This window comes from Pseudopodoces humilis, chromosome 2 (assembly GCF_049639895.1).
Source record: "Pseudopodoces humilis isolate 2021_Gansu_Grassland_sample_001 chromosome 2, ASM4963989v1, whole genome shotgun sequence".
Classification (NCBI taxonomy): Eukaryota; Metazoa; Chordata; class Aves; order Passeriformes; family Paridae; genus Pseudopodoces; species Pseudopodoces humilis.
Window position 1 is genome coordinate 42,149,032 of NC_142201.1, and position 22,049 is coordinate 42,171,080.

Sequence of the window (22,049 nt, forward strand, 5' to 3'; positions counted from 1 at the left end):
CAGGCAATTCTACCTTTGAAATAATACTAAACATTCATTCAAAACCATTAACTTTATACTACCTTCTCTGCTGGAGTTCAGTCTTTCAGACTCCTGTATTTTGTCAGCTATCAGCTTCCCAATGTTCTCAGAATAAGCAGGAAGCAGGCATACATGAAAATGCAAATTTTCTAAGGCCACTGCTCCCAAGGGAATGATGCTTTAAATTTGTACTTCACTTCTTTTTTCAAATGCGTAAGAACTACATAAAGCATGAAAAAAATCTAAATCAGCATATGTCTGTACAGATCACTGTGTTATAGAAATATAAACTAAAACAGTACTTAGCTGGGCACTAACAAAAATATGAAAAAAAAAAATAAATCATAGTACTCACCAAGTATGAGACTGAACAGTGCATCAACATCAGCTTAACTGTAACTCAGACATTATTGTAACTGGGAGAAATAATTGATGGTAAATAAACAGGCTGAGACTAGAATCCAGGAGCACAAGTGCACACTTGAAAAGAACAATTTAAGAGAAGACTGATGTGGTGAAAACTGTTACAGAAGCCCATCCAGATAGATAGATGGATGGATGGATGGATGGATGGACAGACTGACCGACCTCTATGTGTGCTGTGATAGACACAGCACACATATAGGCAAAGAAGTATCTAAAGATAAGAATGAGACAGAGTAGAACCAAATCCCTTTGGAATGATAAAAGACTTGCTTGCAATACAGAAATAAAACTCAGGATTAATAATGAAATTTTAGGTATTAATTTAAATCTCCAGATTTCTGCTCTTACAGCAGTCCCTTAATGCTGTGTTTCATGTATAGACAGACATACTGGGCCCAAATCTAAGTTTTACTAGCATAATGTTTATCCTGCTTTTTAATTATAAAGGATTCAACATACCATATGAATAGGTGTTTTCTGAAGTTAATGAAGTCTGTGTAACAGCTTTGTTCCTTAGACCAACCAGTGGGTGTAACAATTCTTCTTTGCTATTAAAATTCCCTGCTTCCTCAGTCCAGAGGGGAACATGATCATAGCTGTGGGAAAGGGCTGCAGAGCAACCAAGAAAGAGGAACATAACTCTGGTGAACCACAGGTATTTTTGAGACCTTCATCCCCCAATATAACAGAGTGACAAATGAAGTCTCTCAACCTGTCCACATTTTTGTCTTTTAATAGAACTCTTAAGTTTCATTTAATTAAAAGAAGTTGGGATTCACCAGTATTTAGATTTAGGCTTATTTATATCACACTTAAAATATAAAGGATTATGGAGATGAAAAGGAAGAAAATGTTGGAACATCAAAGCAGTTCATACTGCAAATGATCTGAAGGGCAACATATCATTTGAAACCATGAGAGATATAGCAGTTCTAGCTGGAAGTTTTCTGATCTTCAAATCATTCTTCAGAAAACGTCACAAATGGAAAGCAATTGAATCAGTGCCAGGGCACATTTACTTTCACAAAGACGAACAGAAATTCCATTATTTCTTATGGCTTACCAGAGAAAGCAGCTCAGAAGATTTCAACACATTTTCTAATTCACACAATTTATTTTAGCTACTGACTAAAACATTATACTATTTAAATGTAATAATTGTACTGCGATCTCAAACAATACAGTGCAACAATGTGACTTCATTTAATTCTGCTCTAGGATAATGTAGAAATTGATCTACTGTGTAGCAATAATCTCACAGAAAAATGTGAAACTGCATCAAGAAAGCCTGATTCAATATACTTCAGAACTTACACGGCAAAGGCATTAAATTTTTCCTACACAGTAGAAAGTGTCAGGTAATGCTCTATTGAAGAGTGCGGTTTATTACCTATTGCATACAGACACACACTTGCCAAGTCCACTGTTTCTGTGACAGGCAGCCCAATCCAGAAATGATTGATCCTTCCATATTTATAAAGGTATATATTTATAAACTACAGTACTAGAGTTGCCAAATATAATAGCACAAAAAAAAGTCTATTTGATTTGGACTCCACAACAAAATTCTAATCTCGAAATTTCCCTTTCAACCGGATAAGCTGTTACCTTGTTCCATGTCATACGTGGCCACTTTTTAAAGAGTTATGAGCTCTCTTGTGGAAAAACAGTAAAGTGACACAAGATCTGATGTTCTGTTGCGCTCCATCTACCACAGATCACCAGATTTTTAGATGTCTATTCAATTCCTCTCCAAATTTTAGAAATTGTAGGGATTTCTTTTTTTCTCTAAACAAAACACAGCACTGCAACGTGACTACACTGTAACCCTGGTGGCATTTCTTAATCTTTTGATTAAGAAATAGATTAAGGTAAATAAATTAATAAATTAAGGTATAGACAAAGGTCAGCGTGAATTTTGAGTAACATCTAAGAACTGTACAAAATGAGTGTGTACATATTGAGAGGCATTTACAGTATGTAAATGGTTTAAAAAGGATTTGGGTTTATGGTTACTAGGATAGAGATATTATAGCAATCCCTGTACAGCAGCAACAATCTCTTCCTCAAATATTAAGATAAGAAATACTAAAAATCAGAAATGTGCAATAACATTATTCTAAGAAAATGACTGTCTTGAAACTAAATTATCATACAGCTTAAGTTCTATAGTCACTTTTATCAAGGGAAAAATGATTTATTGCTCTCCATAATGTATCTCCCACTTAACAGACTTCTAAATCTTATTTAACTTATTTAACTAATTAACTAATTGTCACCCATCCATCTGTTCCCTTACCATTCCTCAACACTATTAAAAATAAATAGATTCACAACAAAAAAGAAAACACACATTCTGAAACACCCCAAATATAAGGAAAAACTGTAGGAGTACTCAGTAGGACCCAGTACACAACTGGAGCAATATGCACCATGCAGTTAGACACGTCCTAAGAGACATTAAATTTTTGCAACATTTGAAAATTGCCAATAGTTACTGTCAGGAGGCAACACTTAACCACAATAGAGAGCCACAGAAATTTCACAAACATTAAAAGGTGACAGAGATATGTCAATATATATAGATGAATTTACTCTCATACAAAGACATATTCACACACATAACAAGTTGATAGACAGATGGGCAGACAGCTGCTTCATTTCACCAAAACGGTCACCATAAAGTCCCTGGTAGTTAGACACCCTGAAGACTTGAGATCTCTAGACTGTATTTAATGCTGAATGAAAACACACTTCTGAACACCTCCAGAGTCAGATACAGATCACTTATTTTAACTGCCTACTTCACTCTACTGAATATGTAAGAAACTGAGATAAAACATAAGCTATTTGTTCTGTTGGGATCTAGTCCCTTTAAGGCCAGCCTCAACATACTTTGAGAAGAGGCAGGTGACAGCAGTGACAAAATCCATGACATCTTCTCCCCTCTCTACACACTCCAACAATTCCCATTCATGTTTTCTGCACAACTCCTGAGATGTCTGTCTAGTCGCCAAAGTAGCAGAAGAGATAATCACACTCATTCCCAGCTGCCCAGCCCAGCCTCATCTAAACATAAAAGAACGTCTAAACATTTGACATTATGGCACCCTGCCATACTGTAATTCAGATTGTAAAGGACCTCAAAGAGGTCTCCAGACCAAAAGTCCTGCTCAAAGCAGGGTCAAAACTGAATTCAGATCAGATACAATGTCTTATTATGTTCCTAGAATTCCAAGCTGATAAAACATCAGCAACATCTTACTATTGTTTCTGAATCTGAAATCATTTAGCTTTAATTTTAGTTAGCAATGGTTTCAGTTCTTCAAAAATTAGTGATATGTTCAATAGCATGTTTTTCCATGAATAATTACTTCAAGGTTAAACAAGGTTTTAAATCTAAATAATACCAGAATCCATGCAACATTCTCTCTGTTGTACTTCTTTCTGTAAAAGGAAAAAAAAGACAGAACTACTAAAGACTAAAATATGTACTCTGAAAATATGTCAAGTGTATAAGGTGTATAAAATAGATTTATCTTTTAAGTATATGCTTTGAAACGTATTTGTTTAAATGCAAGTGATGGACCAAAGACAGCAGACCAAATTTAACTCTAGATTAACTCCTATGGTACCAAGAAAAATATAATGCACAGAAGCTGAAAGGAAGAACAAAGGCAGAAGAGAGATGGAAAGATTTCTTTGTGCATTTTACCAATGGTTGCCTGATTGTAACACCCTTTGACAGCTGTATTAGGCAGGCTAAATGGCAAAATTCCCAAAAGCTGGAGAGCAATTCACAACTTCAGCTTGTTTTTAGCATTAGACAGCTTAAATTTAAAAAAAAGAAAGGGGAGGCCTTAGGATTCCAAAGTCAACTTTGCATTTTAGGACCCCATTCTGCTAATTATTTCAGCATCACAGGTTAAAAACAAGAGAGCTGCCAGAAGGACAACTTCCTAAGCCCATATGAAGCTACCATGTTATCCTTTCCAATCAAGTGGGCAAAAAGGTTAGTAAGTACATATTAGGAGATAAATGACAAGGCTTTAGGGCTTTGTTCTCAACACATGTGAACTCTCTATCTCTTTCTACCATATACAACCTCCTTTTTCTACTATTTTCAAATCTTCTCAGCTCCTTAACCAATTTCTGCATTAACTTATGCCTAATTAAATCCAAAGGGAATTAATAGTACATGAAGTGTAGTCACAAAAAGGGAAATCCCATCACGAGTCCAATTATTTATCAGGTAACCTCCTGTTGTTTATTAAAACAACTATTGCTCAACTTGCAATTTTTTTTTAAATTATATTTAGAAACTCGAAAGTCTTTAATATTGGGTCTCAAAAAAGAACCTCAAAATCTCAAAAACAAACTACCGAAGAATGTCTACTAGAGAAAGACAAAGAATATAGAGGATGGAAATAGTGGTATAACAAAAATCTCTCTTTTGTAGCACTCCAGGGATTAATTTTGAATTTTTGTATGGCCCAAGTTAAAGAAGTTAAAGAGGAATGTAAAGCTACAGGTTTGCAATTAAAATTAAAGCATCTTACTAGAATGATATCTTACTTTTTCTTACTTTATCTTAGTTTTTCAAATATAATTTTTAAAAGCCAAAAATTCCAAAAGTAACACAGTTTCTAATCACTTGCACTATTTAGTACTCCTTATTTGAAAGCATAAAAGCATAGGAAGAAGCTAAAAATTAATAGATAACTTTTACTACATCATAAATAATCAAAGATGAAAATCAAGAAAAGTATGAATAAGTTTGGAAACAAAAAGCAGAAAGCTTTACCTTGAAAAGCAGCTGCATTACGAGATATTAAAAATTTTAATGTAGCACTTGATGTTTGAAGCACTTGCTGCATATCTTGCTTTGCTGCAGTCTGATACCTTTCTTCCATCCTTTTGGTACAGCATGTTGGATTTTTAGAAGTACAAACCTGGAGATCAACACCTAAGGAAAAGGCAGTAACATTGATTAATCTAAAACAGAAGCATGCAAAACACAAACGCGTAGAAAACAACTACCTTTTTTTTCTTTTTTTTTTCCACATGGGTATTGACACATAAAAGAAATACCCAAAGCTTTAACTTTAAAACATTTCAACAGAAGGGGATACTAATTAAAATTCTGTGGGAAGAGAACACTTACTACAATTAATGAAAGTCACATAATATAATTTCCCTGACACTGTAATCTTGTTGCAGCTGTGAATATTGCTAACTACTGGTAAAATGTACTAAATATGCACTGTACATCACAGGGGGTAGATGTCCTGCCCCTGGGAACACTCAGGATGTGGCTAGATGGGGCTCTGGGCAACCTGATCTAGTTGAAGATGTCCCTGCTCATTGCATTGCTCATTTAGAAGACCTAGATGACCTTTAGAAGTCTCCTCCAACACAAACTGTTCTGTGATTCTATGATCCTCTAGAATACTGAACTGCTGGAGCAGCTCATGGCTAGATATGCTTCTGTAAACCTTGGAATAGAAAAAGCTAACTACTTCCAAACATTATAAACTCACCAGTGGAAGCCCATTCCTGACAGGTTCATAATGAACACATATTAACTTCTAAATGGAGAAGCCCTAAATTCCACTCTAATCTCCCTAACTGTGTCTTTCTCTAATGTCAAACATTCCCATGAATCCATGACACCAACTCCCTACCTCCCTAACAGGTTGGGAGACATTTCTACAAAGGAGTAATATTTTTAAATTTTGGGCATGCTGAAATCCCAGAGGAAAACTTCAGTACTTTTATAACTTTACAACTGGAGCATAATCAAGCATAAAAAGCATTATTCATCTTCCCTGTTATCATGTGGTATTCAAAATCTTTTTTTTTTTTTCTAATGCTGTATCTAAGCAATGTTTTCTAATATAAAGGACAAACGTATCATGAAAAAATAAATATGAGAATTTAAATTATATTAATACAAAATTTAATATCCAATCCAAACTTTGCTCTCAAATATGCTATTTCACTGACAGATATGACAAGACTTCATGGACACATAGTGATAAACTTATTTTCATCTGCATGACCTTTCAACTTCTACATTTTAATTATTTTACATTACATTTTAATTATTAACAAATAATATACAGGGTAACTGCTCGCATACAGTTCCCTGTGTACACAGGCACAGACATTAATAATACTTGTCTAATATTAAAATGAAATAACCTAAAAATTAGCTCTATTACCCAAACTTTTCTTAGTATTTTAAACAATTGTTAGGCACTGCTTAGCTTTCAAACCTTTGCCTCCTGTAAAGCAGAAGCTAATTTGAAACTTTATCAAGGCTTTACAGACTTAATTATAGCTTCAAGAAGACACACTTTTAGCAAAACCCTAAAATAATAATGCATATTTGTGTATGGCTTCAGTTGACTCTTCAGTATTACTTTATTCCCTTGATTTTATGGAAAATATTTTTTAAGCACCATTTTTAACATGGATCTCATTCCCAACCCTAACAGAATTTTGTTTCATAGTTTTAAGACTGCTAATCATGTACATATAAAGTACATTTTATTTACCTACTTTTGTTCCAAGGTCATTAAACACAGCTGCTTTCATTGGCCAGAAGAAAGTAACCAAATACAACATACAAAGAACCCAACTGACTAAAAATTGAATTATTTGTCAAAACTCACAGTGGTTTTGTAGTTGATTTTTAGAGAACTGCAGAACAAGGAGCAGTTCTTACACATAGTGTTTCAGAAGACACGTAGAACAGAAAGTGCAACAGGTCCTTCCATTTCAGTACATGCAATATTAAAAAATCCACACAACTTTTCTGAGTTTTCACATCTAAAAAACTTTCCATCTTCCACAAGAACTGTTTTATCAATAACCAATTTTGAAATAGAGGGAGAAAACACTTTTTACTCCAAAAAGGCATACTGGCTATTTTCAGTACCAAATTCTAATGGCCCTACACTGTGATCCACTTTGAGACAAGATTACAAGACAGCTAGAAGTGAAATGCCTTAGCCTGTAATAAAAATACATTGAAGTAAACAATTACACTATATGAAAGATTTTAGAACTGAAAATAATCTAGATGAGTCTAGGAAAGACAGTTTGGGAAGAAAAGATAATTTTTTATGAGATGTAAGTCTACCTATCTGGAACTGATTTCAAACTTTTATTTGTGGTCTCAGCTGTATAAATCTGTATTTTCAGTACCTTGAGCTAAACAAATGCTGACAAGATGAGGACATAAACTGCCAGGAAGTGAAAATACCAGATCTGTGGCAAATTTCTGCCTATTTAGACTTCCAAGAGATCAAATCCAGGGTCTGAAAAATCCCAAAACAGATTTAAGATTGACAAACAGTCTTCCAGAAGCCAGCACTGAAATGCCATATGGCTTGAAAGCAATTGTCAAATCAGTGGTTTATTTCAAAATGGATTTAGAACCTGTATCAGACGTAAGTCCTTCTCATGCTTATCGTTTAACATTTATTAACTTATTTTTGTTACAAGCACCACTCCAGATTTAGCATTACTTGCTATCACTGTGAGTGTTGTAAAGTACTTGAGCTTTGCTCAGTAAAAGAAGATGAGGATCAGCCTCAAGCACCTGGCCCTGACTGCCGATACTGTTGAACTATCACCTCCTTTCTTTCTGTGGTTCTATTCAGCAGGCGCTAGTATTTCTCTCACCCGCACTTCAAGAGATGGTGCATTCTATCTACTGCTTTCAAACGACACTCCAGAGAGCACTGCAGTACAAGTTTGGCTCCTTCCTTATACACTCCAAGCTCATCTTCCTGCCTACTAAGAAGCACCCCAGCAAGGTGAAGCCATCCCTCCAAACACCCACACTACAGCTCACAGAATAAAACACATTTTCCTGTCCAAAAGCCCTCTTATTTCTGAGACTGCCTGAATTTCGGGGCAGGGGAACCCACAGTGTCTTAGCATCACAAAAACATCATATTGGTCCTCAAGGAGATTCAAGAGACAATCCCATGGAGTGAAGACAGTCCATTCCTTCTGCAGGACACCAGTCTTAAGCAATGTAGGCATGACCCTGTCTGTTCCACTCAGCATGAGATTCAGGAGGCACTACTCTGTCTTCTTGAGCTGCACCACCTTTCAGGCCAACCCAGCTAGCTAAGTCCTAAGACTCCTGAGCACTGATGACTTCCTAGAGAAGTTGAAAGATAGGAGACTGAGATAGGGGAATTGCTATACAGCTGAGCCAAATTTTTTGTTGCTTTTAATCTCCAAATATTGTCAAATTTTTTTCACGGTAATCATTCTGTGGATCTAGAGGTGAAATGTTCACACACACACACAAAATTATGTTGTTGGTGACAGTCCTTTCAAAAACAGATGTGATACGATGAACATCAGTAACTGATTTGACAGAACAATTCACTTTCTGTCTCTGACTAAATCATTTTCCAGAGCTCTGAATGTCTCTTAAACAAATAGAGTAATTAGAAGTGTCCCTGCCTCCATACAACAAACAGAAAAAAATAATTAATTTGACTTGAGGTAGAACCAAGATCCAAATTACCTGAATGTAAATTATACTGGAAACCCAAATTAAAATTCCAATATGATCTTGGAATTGCATTAAAGTAACCTGCTAGATTTTAAACTGACTTCTATTGTTACTTTAAGGGGAATTAGGAAGAATATTTTAATTTGAATTAACAACAGTACCACAGACCAACTTTTTCTGACATTATCTCATCCTTCCATCATGGTTTTTCTCATTTATTCAATTTCATATTCATAATGATTCTCTACCAAAAAGCCTTCACAATAAAATTTATACTAATCACAGTCTTCACTCTCTTTTATGCTTCTTGTTCTCATAATTGCATACATGATCTCCCAACATTTGCTGAAAAGAAGCCTAAGATTGATCCCTGGAAAAAAAAACAACCCAAAACCAAAAAAGCAAACAAACAGAAACCAACCAAAAAACAAACTGCTGAAAAAAAAATCTCCTTTTTACCCTGAGTTTACTGGGAATTGTTTGATTCTAAAGTGACAGCAAATGTAACATTTTTCAATAAGCCACAGAATTCAGCTTTTTGGTGCAAACAGAAGCCTGAAGGTTTGTTCACTGGAGTAACTACCAGAGACTCTCTGTTAAGAAGGCAAGAGTGAATGGCTTACCAGCCGTCCCACTCTGCTCTTGCTAAAATCATATCATAGAACAGTTTGGGTTGGAAAGACCTTACAGAATACCTAGTTCCAACCCTCTGCCATGAGAAGGGACATCTTTCATTAGACCAGGTTGTTCAAAGCTCCATCAAGCTTGGTCTTGAACATTTTCAGGGACTGGGGATCCACAATTTCCTGTTCTACGCGTTCTGAGAAAAAGGAACCAGAAAAATATTACTTGCAACCAAGATAACAGAAGAAGAGCTCTGAGCTCCCATTTAATCTGTCTGAAAAAAAAAAAAAAATAAGCTGCTGAAATTAGCTAAAAGCTCTAGATTTACTAGCATATAGGGTAAAAGAGTGGAAGTCTTCAAGAAAGTTGCTTAGGTTACAATACCAGAAAGGTTATACAATATCTTGAACACAAGAAATAAAAACATGTAAAAAAAGTATTTTGCAGACAACAATCTTCTTTTCAAATAATCCATGTCATATTGATTATCCAGAATAAAATAAAGAAGTCCAAACCTAATCTTTGAGTACTTTTCATATTTATTTCATTCTTCATACAGCAAAGAAGTGTCTTAGGATTTTTAATTACTGAGGTTATTCTGTACAGTCCCACCAAAAATGTACTTGTAGCACAAAACCAGACAGGAAAAAAAAAAAAACAAAGTATTTTTGCAACTAACATTTAAAATCAGCATGAATGCAATAAATGTTCCAATATAGCATGTGATGGAACTGAGCATAAGTCTGCACTATAGTTCCCAAATCACATTTACAAAACACCAAGAACAGCTAGTCAAATGTCGTGATTGCTAGGGGTAGCAATAAGTATCTTGGGATTGGTAAATATATTAATTTATCTTGATTATTAACTGCCATTTTCAACACTATTACATCCTGTACTATGTGAACAATAATGCAAACTCTAATTTGTAGTTACCATATCCTTCAAGATCACCTTCATGTAAATATATATATGTCATTTTTGCATAGGATGACAGAGGTATTTTTTTTTCTCCCTTAAAGATATACAACCTTTATACAACAGCCACAAAACTACCTATATAAAATAATGCAAAGGTTTTTGAGCTAATACATATTCAAAATACAGACACATGACAATCTCCAGAACTAGAATTTGCATGATTTATTTATGTAAGACTACTTTTTTTATTCCTACTAAGATGAGGAAAAATGTTAATGATACAGCCCTTTTTTTTGTACATGCAATGAGAGCAAGGCAAATATAAGCCCTGTAATTTCATTGACTTCCACTGTATACAAAAACATACATCAACCAGCATTCCTGCTCTTCTTCAGCTGGTGATCCTACTCCAACCCAAAGACTCAGCTTAAGACATTTAAATGAAAGTGCTCTTAAACAAGTTATGTCTAAGGTACCACTAAAATAAAGACACAGAGGCAATGCAGAAGAGGCATTTATGCAGCTTATCATGAAGACGACACCAACATTTAATAATGGAGTAGCTCCAAGATGCTCCAAGTGCACTGGCTGTCCACTATGGCTGCCCACAAGGAGCACCTGAGACGCCAAAGGTATCCCACCCACCACACACTGCGCTACCAGAAAGATATGTTTCCCAGAGTTACTGCATCTGTCAGCCCCATTGAGAACATTATGGAAACACTAAGAAAATTAAAATTCTCCCAGATGCCCACATTTCAGCAACAAATTTAAACTTTATAAAAGCAGCTTGGACACCTCTTTTCATAAGTGGACAGCTACAAAAAAACGTGTGTGTGTTGCATGGGTGCATGTGTGTGTCTTATACACAAACACATTTTTAGTGTTATCAGAAAAAAATTGAAAATAATTTTTACATTTTGCCTCAAAAGAAGGCTTAATATGGAGGATCAGTAGCAAAAAGTGACATTTCACATCATGCTTTGAGCCTACGAACACCTTTAATCACACCTAAACCTTCTGAAATACTCATTTAATCCCTGTTTTCTTGTCACTGTCAATTCTGGATAGATTTTACTGTTTGCAATTATTTGTTCCATGATATCTGAGATCAGTGCTATTCAGAACAAGAACTCTGGCTGCCCACAGAAATGTAATTCCTTCAAAGAGTGAAAGGCTGCTGACCACGCAGCTGTACCACACCTCCTGCTGCCCACCGTTTGCAAGGGCAGCAGCAGAGAAAGGAATTCTTTTATATTCTTACAATTCAAATATGGCTTTTCCTTCAACCAGGAAATGCAGAAAAGTTAAAATCAAAAGAAGAAAGTGAGTGGAGGTATAAAAAAATATTATAGGGGAAAGGAGGAAATCGGAGGAGCAGAGCTGAAGAAACATATGAAACATATGTAAGGTAGTCTAGTTCCTTGAGTCAACATATTTCCTCCCTATCCCTAGTACACAAATGAATGGTATAGTAATCAAAATAAATGACAATGACAGACAAAGTATAAAAATTACACTAGGCTATGGAATGAGATATAGACATAGATAAAGTGATACCATCCCGTTCATACTGAGATTATTCACACAAATAATCAACACAAAAAAACTACATTGCCGACAGGGCTGTAATTCAGATTTCACTTTCCAGACTACTTCCTTTGCACGGTACCTGTCTCATCAGGCTTTTCAGCTTAAGTGTTTATTTCCTTTTTATCGAAGAGAATTATAAAATCTTTAGGTTAGGACAATGCACAAACACTGCATGTTGATAAACGTACTAGTAATAAATATAGTACTCTAATTTGTGAACTATGCACTGAAATATTGACTGTTCTAAGCATTGTCTGTCACATTTAAAGCTAGAGTCATTAAAAGCTGTATTTTGGAGGGATTCCTTTAAAATAAACCTAGTATGTCTTAACTTGTATAGTTAATAAAAAACACATAAATTATCTTAAAAAAAAATAACGAGGCTAGCTATTGATATTTTAAAGTGAGGGGGACATTAATTCAGCTTTTGTTGCATTTTTTGTCAAAAAAAAAAGTACTGACTCACATTTACTAGTTAACTTGTCATCCAAACATGAACACACTTTACAGACATGTAAAAAAAAAAAAAAGTTGTTTTCTCATCCTACATTGCTGATCACTAAAATACTTGCATTTTAGTTCTCGGAGTTCAGCTAAGGTTCTCACAAACCTGGAAAAACCTCAAACCTAAAATCGTACACCTTACTATATGCGTGCATTGCAGCGTCATTCAGTATCTACTTTAAAAAAAAAAAAAAACATTGCTGATACAGATGCTAGATATACTTAAATTGCCATTAAGACTCTACTTTCCCGGCAATTTTATTCCATGACATTCCAGTGACAGGCAGACATCCAGCAGGGAAGATGCGCAGCCCGGCCACTTGCCGCGGTGTAAGTCATCCCCATCTCACGGCAGAGTAACTCCAGCAGCGCCAGTCGCGGCTCGGCGGCTGTCCCCAGCCCCAGGCTCCCATGGACCTGTGCCTGCCCACGGCCGCCTGGAAGCGGGACGGCCCCAGCTGAAGGTCGCTCTGCTCCGCGCGATACGGAGTGGAGGTGGGCGGGCTCGAGGGGGTTTTAGGCAGGTGTCGGGGTGCTCCAGAGCCCACAGCCCCACAACAGCTTTTTCTCTCTTGAGTAGGGGGCCAGTCGGGATGTCGCTACGGAGAAGCGGGGGACCCGACGTGCCCGCGGGGCCCAGCCCCGCCGCCAGCACCACCCACCCATCGCCGGCGGCGGCACCAAATTCAAACCCGGCGGCCCCGCCGCTCCCGGAGCTTGCTGCCCCGGCAACCCTGCCTTACCTGCCCGCGGGGGCTCCGGGACGCCGCCGAGCGGGCCGGGCCGCCGCAGCTGGAAAACTTTCCGGACCGCCTCGCAGCTCGGCGGCGGCCCCGCACTCTGCGAGGCGGCGGCCAGGAGCAGGACGCCGAGGGTCAGGACGCTGAGGCGGAAGCTCTTCACCCCCATGGCCCGCGACCGCCGCCAGCTGCCGCAGGGAGCGCGGCCGAGGCGCCCCGAGCCACCGCCGCGGGGGAAGCACCGCCCGCCTCCCCCCCCGGGAGCCTCCCCCGGCCCGGCCCGGCCCCCGCCCGAGGAGGGGCCCTCACGCCCAGGGCGGCAGCGGGAGGGCGCTGCCATCCCCCGGGTCGGGGCTGGGGACAAGAGGAGAACCCCTCCCACCACCTACACCTGGGAGTGCGAACTGCGGAGGAGAAACCCTGAGGCGAAGGAGGCGATGGCATAGTAGGGGAGCAATTTCGAGCTAAAAACACGCAAAAAAAAAAAAAAAAGAAAAAAACGTAGCGCTGTGGGGAACTGCTAGCAACAGGCTTAACACTGTCAGTAAGGTACGCCATTCAGTTTGGCTTGAAATGGCAAACTTTTGTTTTTCTGAAAAAAGTTTCCAAGAAATCGGCAGTCCTCAAGGCATCTTCAAAAGGTTCTGTTTCCTGAGGCAAACGTGACACGGGACCAATTTACAAGTCCCTGTAATGTCTATAAGCTGAAGTCCGATGGGAACTGTACGAGCAGGCAAGGAGGCAGCTAGGAGGCATCACGGTATTTTTAGAACAGATTTCTTGATGCCAAAATCAAGAATCTTCTCTATGCACAAATTTTAAATGTCACACCTTACCCCTTACAGCAAGAAATTTTTCTTAATGTGCTTTTAAGCTGCAAATGGTCATTCAGTACTGTAAAACATAAGGCTTTCAATTTAAAAGAAATCTTTAATCCGTGTCAGCAATTTCAACAGAAGACTGCAAAACCAGTTCTAAGTGTGGATTATTCTACACATTCATTTGAACACAGTTAACAAACCGAAACACAAGTTATTAAAATAGGCACTAGAGATCAGCCACTACTGAGCAAAGCAATAAAACAACGTCATTATCCAGTCTACTGACAGTTCATAAGAAGGGGAGAGGACTAGTATTTCTGAATCATCCATACTCCTGAACTTGGCAACTTCCTTCTGTCAGCAATCAGCAAGCTCCAACATAGATTATATGAAATGTCCTCTAACAGAATTCGTTCTACTGTTCTTATACATTGTTAAAAAGATGATGATAAAGAGTGAACACAGATGACAGTTTTCAGTCTTATTGATAAAGCACACTACAGCAAAAGACATTTTAGGCCCCCCATGAAGAAAAGGGGGGGGGAGAGAATGCTACAAATAAAAAGATTTTGTTTCTATTAAAATAAATAAATAAATTGCAATGTCTTGTGTGGAAGCTAGTTGTCGGTGAACCTCTTATCATTCAGTAAAATACTCTTTTTAAAGTATTTAAAAATATCACTGGGTAAAACAACCTGAACATGGGAGTCAGAGAACACAGGATCTTATTCAGCAGCTTAAAGGTGATAGAGCAAATTCTGGAAATGATGAAATTCCATCCTCAACACCAATTACAAGATGTGCAGCACTCACAGTAAGCTTACGAAAATAAAGTACTATATTCAGGGAAAAATTCTTGCAAGAAAAACATGTAATTGCTCCTACTTATAGATTTATCCTTTACCACACAACCACACGGAAGTTTGCCTACAGCAACAGATGATGTTGGGAAATCTCTAGAACCCCTTTGCTTCAAACTTTCTCATGTCCTCTACTAACAGCAATTCAGAGAAACCTCTATCCTCCAACTCTACAGTTTAAGGGAAAAGGGAAGTTCTTGGTAAGAAATTGAATGTACATGTTTTGGCTAGATCTTACACAATGAGAAAGATTTTAGTTTAGTCCAAAAGGTGAAGTCGGTTTTTGTTTGTCTGGGGATTTGGAGAGTTGTTTTTTTGATTTTTATTTTTTGTTAATAACTTTAGCATAGGAAGTGTGAAGGAAGTAATTATTTTTGACTTCATTAGGAGATTGAATTTAATTTCAGGTTTTATGCTTCCACGCTTCCTTGATTTGGGTCTTAAAATGTGTATTTTAGCTAACAGGTTTCATGAATTAATTTTTCTGGGATATACTGGACTGAATTTATATTTGCTAGTGCTGTTTAGCTAGTAATGAGGAGGCTCCTGTCTCTTACCGTGGAACTCACTTTTTGTGACCATATTTTGGATCTAGTGCTTTTTTGTGGGCACATTTTGCTTTTGCTGCTAGCTCTAGTTCTGCACTGCTTGTCACCTTACTGTATCATGCCTGGGAATGCTTTGATAAGAGCCATCCAGATGCGTCTCCATGGGATGGCAGGTGGCCAGAGTGGGGCTGCTGTTCCTGTGCTGCTGTACTGGGCAGGCTGGATCTTCAGTTCTAGTTCTGAATTTGAGTTGAAAGGACTGTGACCTGTGAATGAGTCCACGATGGAGAAGAGATGCGCCTGCAGTCCATGGAGAACCTCATGCTAGAGCAAGTGGATGCCTGAAGGAGGATGTGACCCTGTAAGATGCCTGTGATGGAGCAGGTTTTCAGAAGAAAGGAACTCCTCTCATTTTAACATGAGAATATATATACATATATATGAAGTTTATGAGAGAACATTAAGACTTGCATCTTCTTGGCCAAACCCTTAGCATACACACCTGATGGCTCATCATGGATATCTAGCTTAAGATGACTTAGGAACACCCCTTCTACAAATTCTCCCTTTGCCTCTTTTCTTTATTCACAAAGAATACTACTCCATTACCTGAAACACTCATGCAATGCCAGAGGAGGATCTTCAATTTATCCCTCTAAATCACAGGAAGCTAAAATGAAGGTTAGTAGTATTTTTGCTACACAGCTACGTTTCCTTCTCATCTACACAAATGACATTCTCCTTTGGACTGTCATGTTTTAACAACTGAAAACACTTTATATGGCTGTGCCACCTTTCCTGTTTTCATCCCTTCAGAGAGTTACTACAAAAATAACCCTTTCCAACCTGTTGCTTTGACCACGTTCACTTTTCTCATACTCCTTATCGTGTCAAACACAAGTTGCTTGGCTTTGATTGCATATCCTTCTAAGCGGTCCCATCTCAGGACGCAAAGGGGAGTTCCTGTTTCCAAAGGACTACAGCACGTGTCTCCATCTTCAAGTTCTGAAGTGATCACATACTTTCATGCTGCTTTGTCTCATGTATGTATCTGAAAGTAGTTCAAGCATCTATTAAGCTGCCTCATAGTAAAAAAAGATTTGAAGACTGATTTAGAAGAACAAGTATTTTGACTATTATTTTTATACATACCACAGTAAAGGAAGTTCTTTATTGATTAAGAAGACAGACTAGTGTCTTTGCTGACTGGTATGTTCACATCATCTTCCAGTGTCAAATTCTATTTCTGATCTAATATATGCTCTCTGTAATTTCTTGGTTTTGATACCATCCTTTTGATTTTTATATAGCTTTGAACAGAGTAGGGATCATAGCACTGAAATAGGACTTCTTGAAGTTATAGCAACAGCATGGGGAGGAACAACAACAAAAGAAAAACCACACAACAAATCACCCACTTTTTCTTCAGTTATAGACAACTATTATAATGATTCTATAGATAGTAAGAAAAAATAAAAATAAAATTAAAAAAAAACAAAAAACACAACCAAAAAACCAAAACCACCAACCAGTTCTCTTATATTAGGCTGGGAAAATAAAGTTAGTAAAATAGGACTAAAAGATACACAGTGTTTGTATTCATAACAACACATAACAATAACACACTTAACTGGCGATACCATAAACTTAGTGAGGCCTGTAAAACTTCACACACAACTCTTAATTCATCTACTGGTTCATTAAAAGTAGAGCTGAAAGAGCTGATACTAGTCTTGCAAATGTTTTAACTGATTTTGAGATAAAGTCTCATAAATGTTGGTTGGCATACCTTGATTTTTTTAAAAGAAGAGAAAAAAAAATGAATTTTAACTAAGAATCTTTCTGAACCCTTAATGAGAAAACTGTATCATTGTTTCATGCTTGCAACGACAAAGAGTTGTCAGCTGAGAACTCAGGTAAGGACAGATGAGAGAGAGAACACTGGGGAAGCAGATGCAGACCATAGAGGAGTACATTACAATCATAATGAGGTTTGGGAGGGACCTTTAAGCGTCCTCTAGTCCAATTCCCCTATGTTGAGCAGGGACATCTTCAACAATCACAGACCACCAGCATTGCTCCTCCCACTCCAAGCACGCAGCGAATGCTATTCTTCCATTAACTTCACTTGAGGCTTCCCCCGCGCATTACGGTCCCAGCATCCCTGCTCTCCCAGGTCCCAGCCTCTCCATAACTCCCTACACGCTCTCCATCTTCCCAGGGAAATCAGCCAGCTGCCGTCACCAGGCGGACCCGAGGGAGTGCTGTGCCTGCCTGCTGCCGCTGCTCCCGGGAACTGCCCCGCTCCCGCGGGTGCACCCTCGTCTAGGGGACACAGGGTGGGAGGAAAGGTCCTCGCCCCATCATACACCACCACAGCCGCCTCTGAGCGCTGCAGTGCTGACCTCCCACTTAAGGTGAAAGTGAAAAGGGTGCAGAAGTGCAGCCCTGGGATCCTGCCTACACAAGCACAGCTTCCATTCTTCACATTAATTCCAAATTCCAGTACTCACTTCAGAGTACTGTATCCAGAAGGTAATTGCACATCTATTTTCATAAAGGTTTTATTCATTTAATAATTTATACTTCAAACATAGCTCAGCAGTCAGCCATTTACTTTCAAAAGTACTTCTCCTTACTGCTAGGTACACTGTTTCCATGGAGACTTCCTTAGATATTCTGGGGTGAACACTCTTAATCTCTTATTTTCTTTTCATTTTAAAAATCAGGACAGACCTAGGCAGTCCTGCAAGTCAGTAAAGGTTTAAATTACCATTAGTAACAACTCTCAGCCTTGTATTTTTAAATTACTAGGAGCTACAGTTGCCAGTGTTGAACAGGTGACCTACCGGAGCATTAGGTCCCCCCTGAACTGACACACTAAGGTGAAGAATTCATTCAAGGTCTCACATTAAGATCAAAACACAGTAACTCTGTTACAGCTTATGTACCTAAGTATCAAAGAAAATTAATGCAGTCACCTTCATTTTCTTTAATGCCAATCACAGATTGAAGATTCAAGTGACTGGCTGTCTCTCTGTTTGACACAGATCCAAACTTTCCCACCTCTCCCAAGTGAACGTGCAAGATATTAATGTATTTTTTAAGGGGAAAGGCTACGCAAGGAATCTCTAATACTACCTTAACATGCACTGTAGTAGTTGTAGCAGCTGGACTGGGGAAAACCAGAACACTAATCTACCAAGTGGGATACCCTTTCTACGCATGACCAAGAATTTAATCTAAAAATGCTAGCACTGATCTTTTCCTGCATTATAAATAAACAAAATACCACCACAGCTTTCTATTCAAATGCTGTTGAACCTCCTGCCGAACCACATATTGTGTTTTTTTGTGGACCAGTGTATATTTATCAGGACACAACTTCCATCAGCACACAAAAACTTTATTAACTTGATAATGAAATTCACAATGTGAAGTCAATTTCCAGTCTCTTATTTTTTTTTAAAAAAAAGACATTGTGTAATGAAGTTAACAGCTATAATGTCTAGTTATTTGTTAATAGGTACTTTTCTTCTGTTATCCAAAAATGCCTGTTATAGGAGAAATCTTCAAGTGGAAATAATGTATCAAAGCCATTCACCACACAAGGTTTTATGAATACTGCCATCCCTGAACTACTTTTGAAGCATGCCTCAAGTTGGTTTCTCATTTTGTATTAAACAGCAAAATGAAACCAGTATCTGGAAAAAGTAAGGCAAATGACCTCATTAAAGAAAAAAAATAGTGTGGTTAAGGAGATACATAGACACCACAAATTTTCCTACTTCATCGTACTGCCACACATAAGACCTCATTATTTTTCTTGAAGACACAAAATCTTCCACAAACAAACTAAACTGATCCCCATTAATGAGCCGACTAGTCCTAGATGAGGGTCTCAGATTGGTGTGTTTTTCCCATCTTCTCAATAGCATTAACATATATTTCATGGAAGCTATATATTACATGTAATTTGCTACTTTGGAGTCCACTGTAGGAACAAGAATTAGTCAGTGCAGCATACAAGTACTTCAAGGTCTTAGTCTGCTGTTGTCCACTAGCTGTTCCGGAGTACTGTGTAGATAATACCAGCATGTAAATTCAATCTTAGTACTACCGGGTTTCAATAAAACTTACCAACAATTAATGTTAAAATAATAAAAATTATTAAAACTAGGAAAAAGTGATCACAGAATACACTTGGAAAGAATTTTTATAGGCTTAGAAGAAATGCTAAGGGAGTTCTCCAGTAAATATTGTATTTCTATATTCCAGTCTTGTCTTCAAGTACAACTCTTAGATGACTATAACAAAGAAATTAGTTCAAAGATGTTAATTCAAGAAGAAAATAAAAGTGAGGCTAGGTATTGAACTGATACTTTTTTTTCCCTTCACCTTGCTAGTATACGTTGTTTGATGAAATATTGCTAGGATAGTATAATGCTATACAACAATCCAAATGGACATACAAATTCTGATCAGGAGGGCTATTTTTGTTCATCTCCTCCAGAAACAGAAGGAAATAAAAATGACATGTCTTAGTAAGTTTGCACATTAAAAAGACTCCTCAAATCCTCTACCCCCTTCTTTTTCAGCCTCAAACAGCACATAATATTCAACCATACAGAAAAAAAATGCTACACCTAGACTGCACTTGCATGTAACTTTGGGTCACTATGTGATTTCATTCACTGTGTCTTCTCAAACTACTCTTTACATCACTCTGATTTGGAGGGCCATGCTGTACCTGCAAGTCTGCATTCCCTGTGATTCTCCTGCAGTGCAGTTTCTACCATAAACTACAGAAGTTTCAAGAACAAAGCATGTTAATAACAATCCAGATGAAAAAGAAGGCAGAAAGGAAAACAGTAACAGACTACCTATAGAAGTTCAGGATGGCATAATACAAATATTTCATAAAAAATAGACCAACTGTAGTTTTCCAGCACTGGTGAACAAAAATAAATCCTACATTTTCCTTTTCTCCAGAACATGGAAAACCTGTGAAGTACTGTTCCATCTCTCCAGTCATATTTTTGGGGGTCAAAAAGCTGGAAAAAGTAACCACCAGAAGTTTCTAGTCTCATGTCTACACATTTATTTAAGACTTCCTCCACACTTCCAGGACCGACATTTTTCACCCTTTTCATCCCCTTTGAGTTTTTTGTTTATTAAATGCTCCTGCAATGACTAAAAAGACAGCTAAAAGTAGCACCTGCTCTTCTGTTTATAAGTTGCCATCTTGCTTTATCAAGCATTAGTGCCCACTAAATCCTTTATTTCCACACCCAAACAAAAGTACTTCTCCCTTTTAGGTACATAAGCACTTGAGCAAGTCTCAGTTTAAAGACTGTCTACATGGTCATCTCTGCCGCTTTTCCAGAAATGGATTGATTATTCTCTCCCTTCTTTTTCTTGGTCAGGATAGCTGTCATCTGTCTACCTGTATGATCCTGCAATATAGAGCAGGGATGCTGCCAGCTATGCTGTTTTTAATAATATTGCTACTGATTATGAACTGGCACTTTGTAAAGGAGCCCCTTTATAATTTATCTTAAGCTAGACAGCATTAGTGGAGCTTATGCTTATCTAAGAAGTAAAAAGGAGGTATTTACCTAGTGGCTTAAAATGCAAGTGCTTGGCTATTTACTAAGTTCCTGATTCCAATTTTCCTTTTACACTTCTAACTAGTTCAGTACAGCTAGACTCGAACTAACTTGTTCCAGCAGTATGCATTGTGGTAGCTGCAAAGCATTGGAGCCACCAACTGTTCAAACATGGCAACAGCTACCTAACTTCTATTCCAGAATAGTAAATATAGCACATCATGTTAAGTTTTGGGACTACTGAGTTTCCTTCATTACTTAAGACATAAAATTATATTCATCCCATTAAAATGATGAAAACATTGTATTTCATAAAAAGGATACCTATCTCAAATTATTATGTTGCCATCTCTAAAGATATGACATTTATCTAATACCATAGAAGCTCTTCCAAGTTCTCCTTTCATTTGGACACTCAAATAAGACAGTTACATAAAACTATGCAGCAGATTCATTTCCTTGCAGATTAGGTCATAAGTTCATACAAGCCTTTCATAATGGGTTTTATACATTTGTTACTGCAAACAGTTATATCCAAAATTTTAAAATACTTAAAGGTAATTATTATGTGCAAAATGAAGTTACCTCAGAGCACTCTTAAAAGAACACCTATGTTTCTGCTAAGCCTTGATGTTTTTTACCTTGAACTTGTGGTTTTAAACCTTGATGTTTTTATCTTGAACTTTTCACTTCAAATTCATGTTTTAATTCCCTCTATTTCATTTCCTTACAGTACCTACTTTATTTATAAATAAATTTCTGTCATGGAGCTCTACTACTACTCAGTAGTAGAGGCAGCCAAATGTCTCAGTTGTCCCAAGCTCTGACATTCTGTGGAGT

At 37.6% G+C, this 22,049-nt stretch overlaps 1 protein-coding gene across 1 annotated transcript in view; it reads right to left on the bottom strand.

Moving 5' to 3' along the window:
- The window catches only part of GPC5 (glypican 5), a 610,423-nt gene that overhangs the window by 572,218 nt on the left and 16,156 nt on the right, over positions 1 to 22,049 (bottom strand). The window contains exon 3 of the mRNA XM_088051284.1: positions 5,252 to 5,413. Coding sequence (XP_087907410.1) covers positions 5,252 to 5,413 — 162 coding nt within the window. The remainder of the gene's footprint in view (positions 1 to 5,251; positions 5,414 to 22,049) is intronic.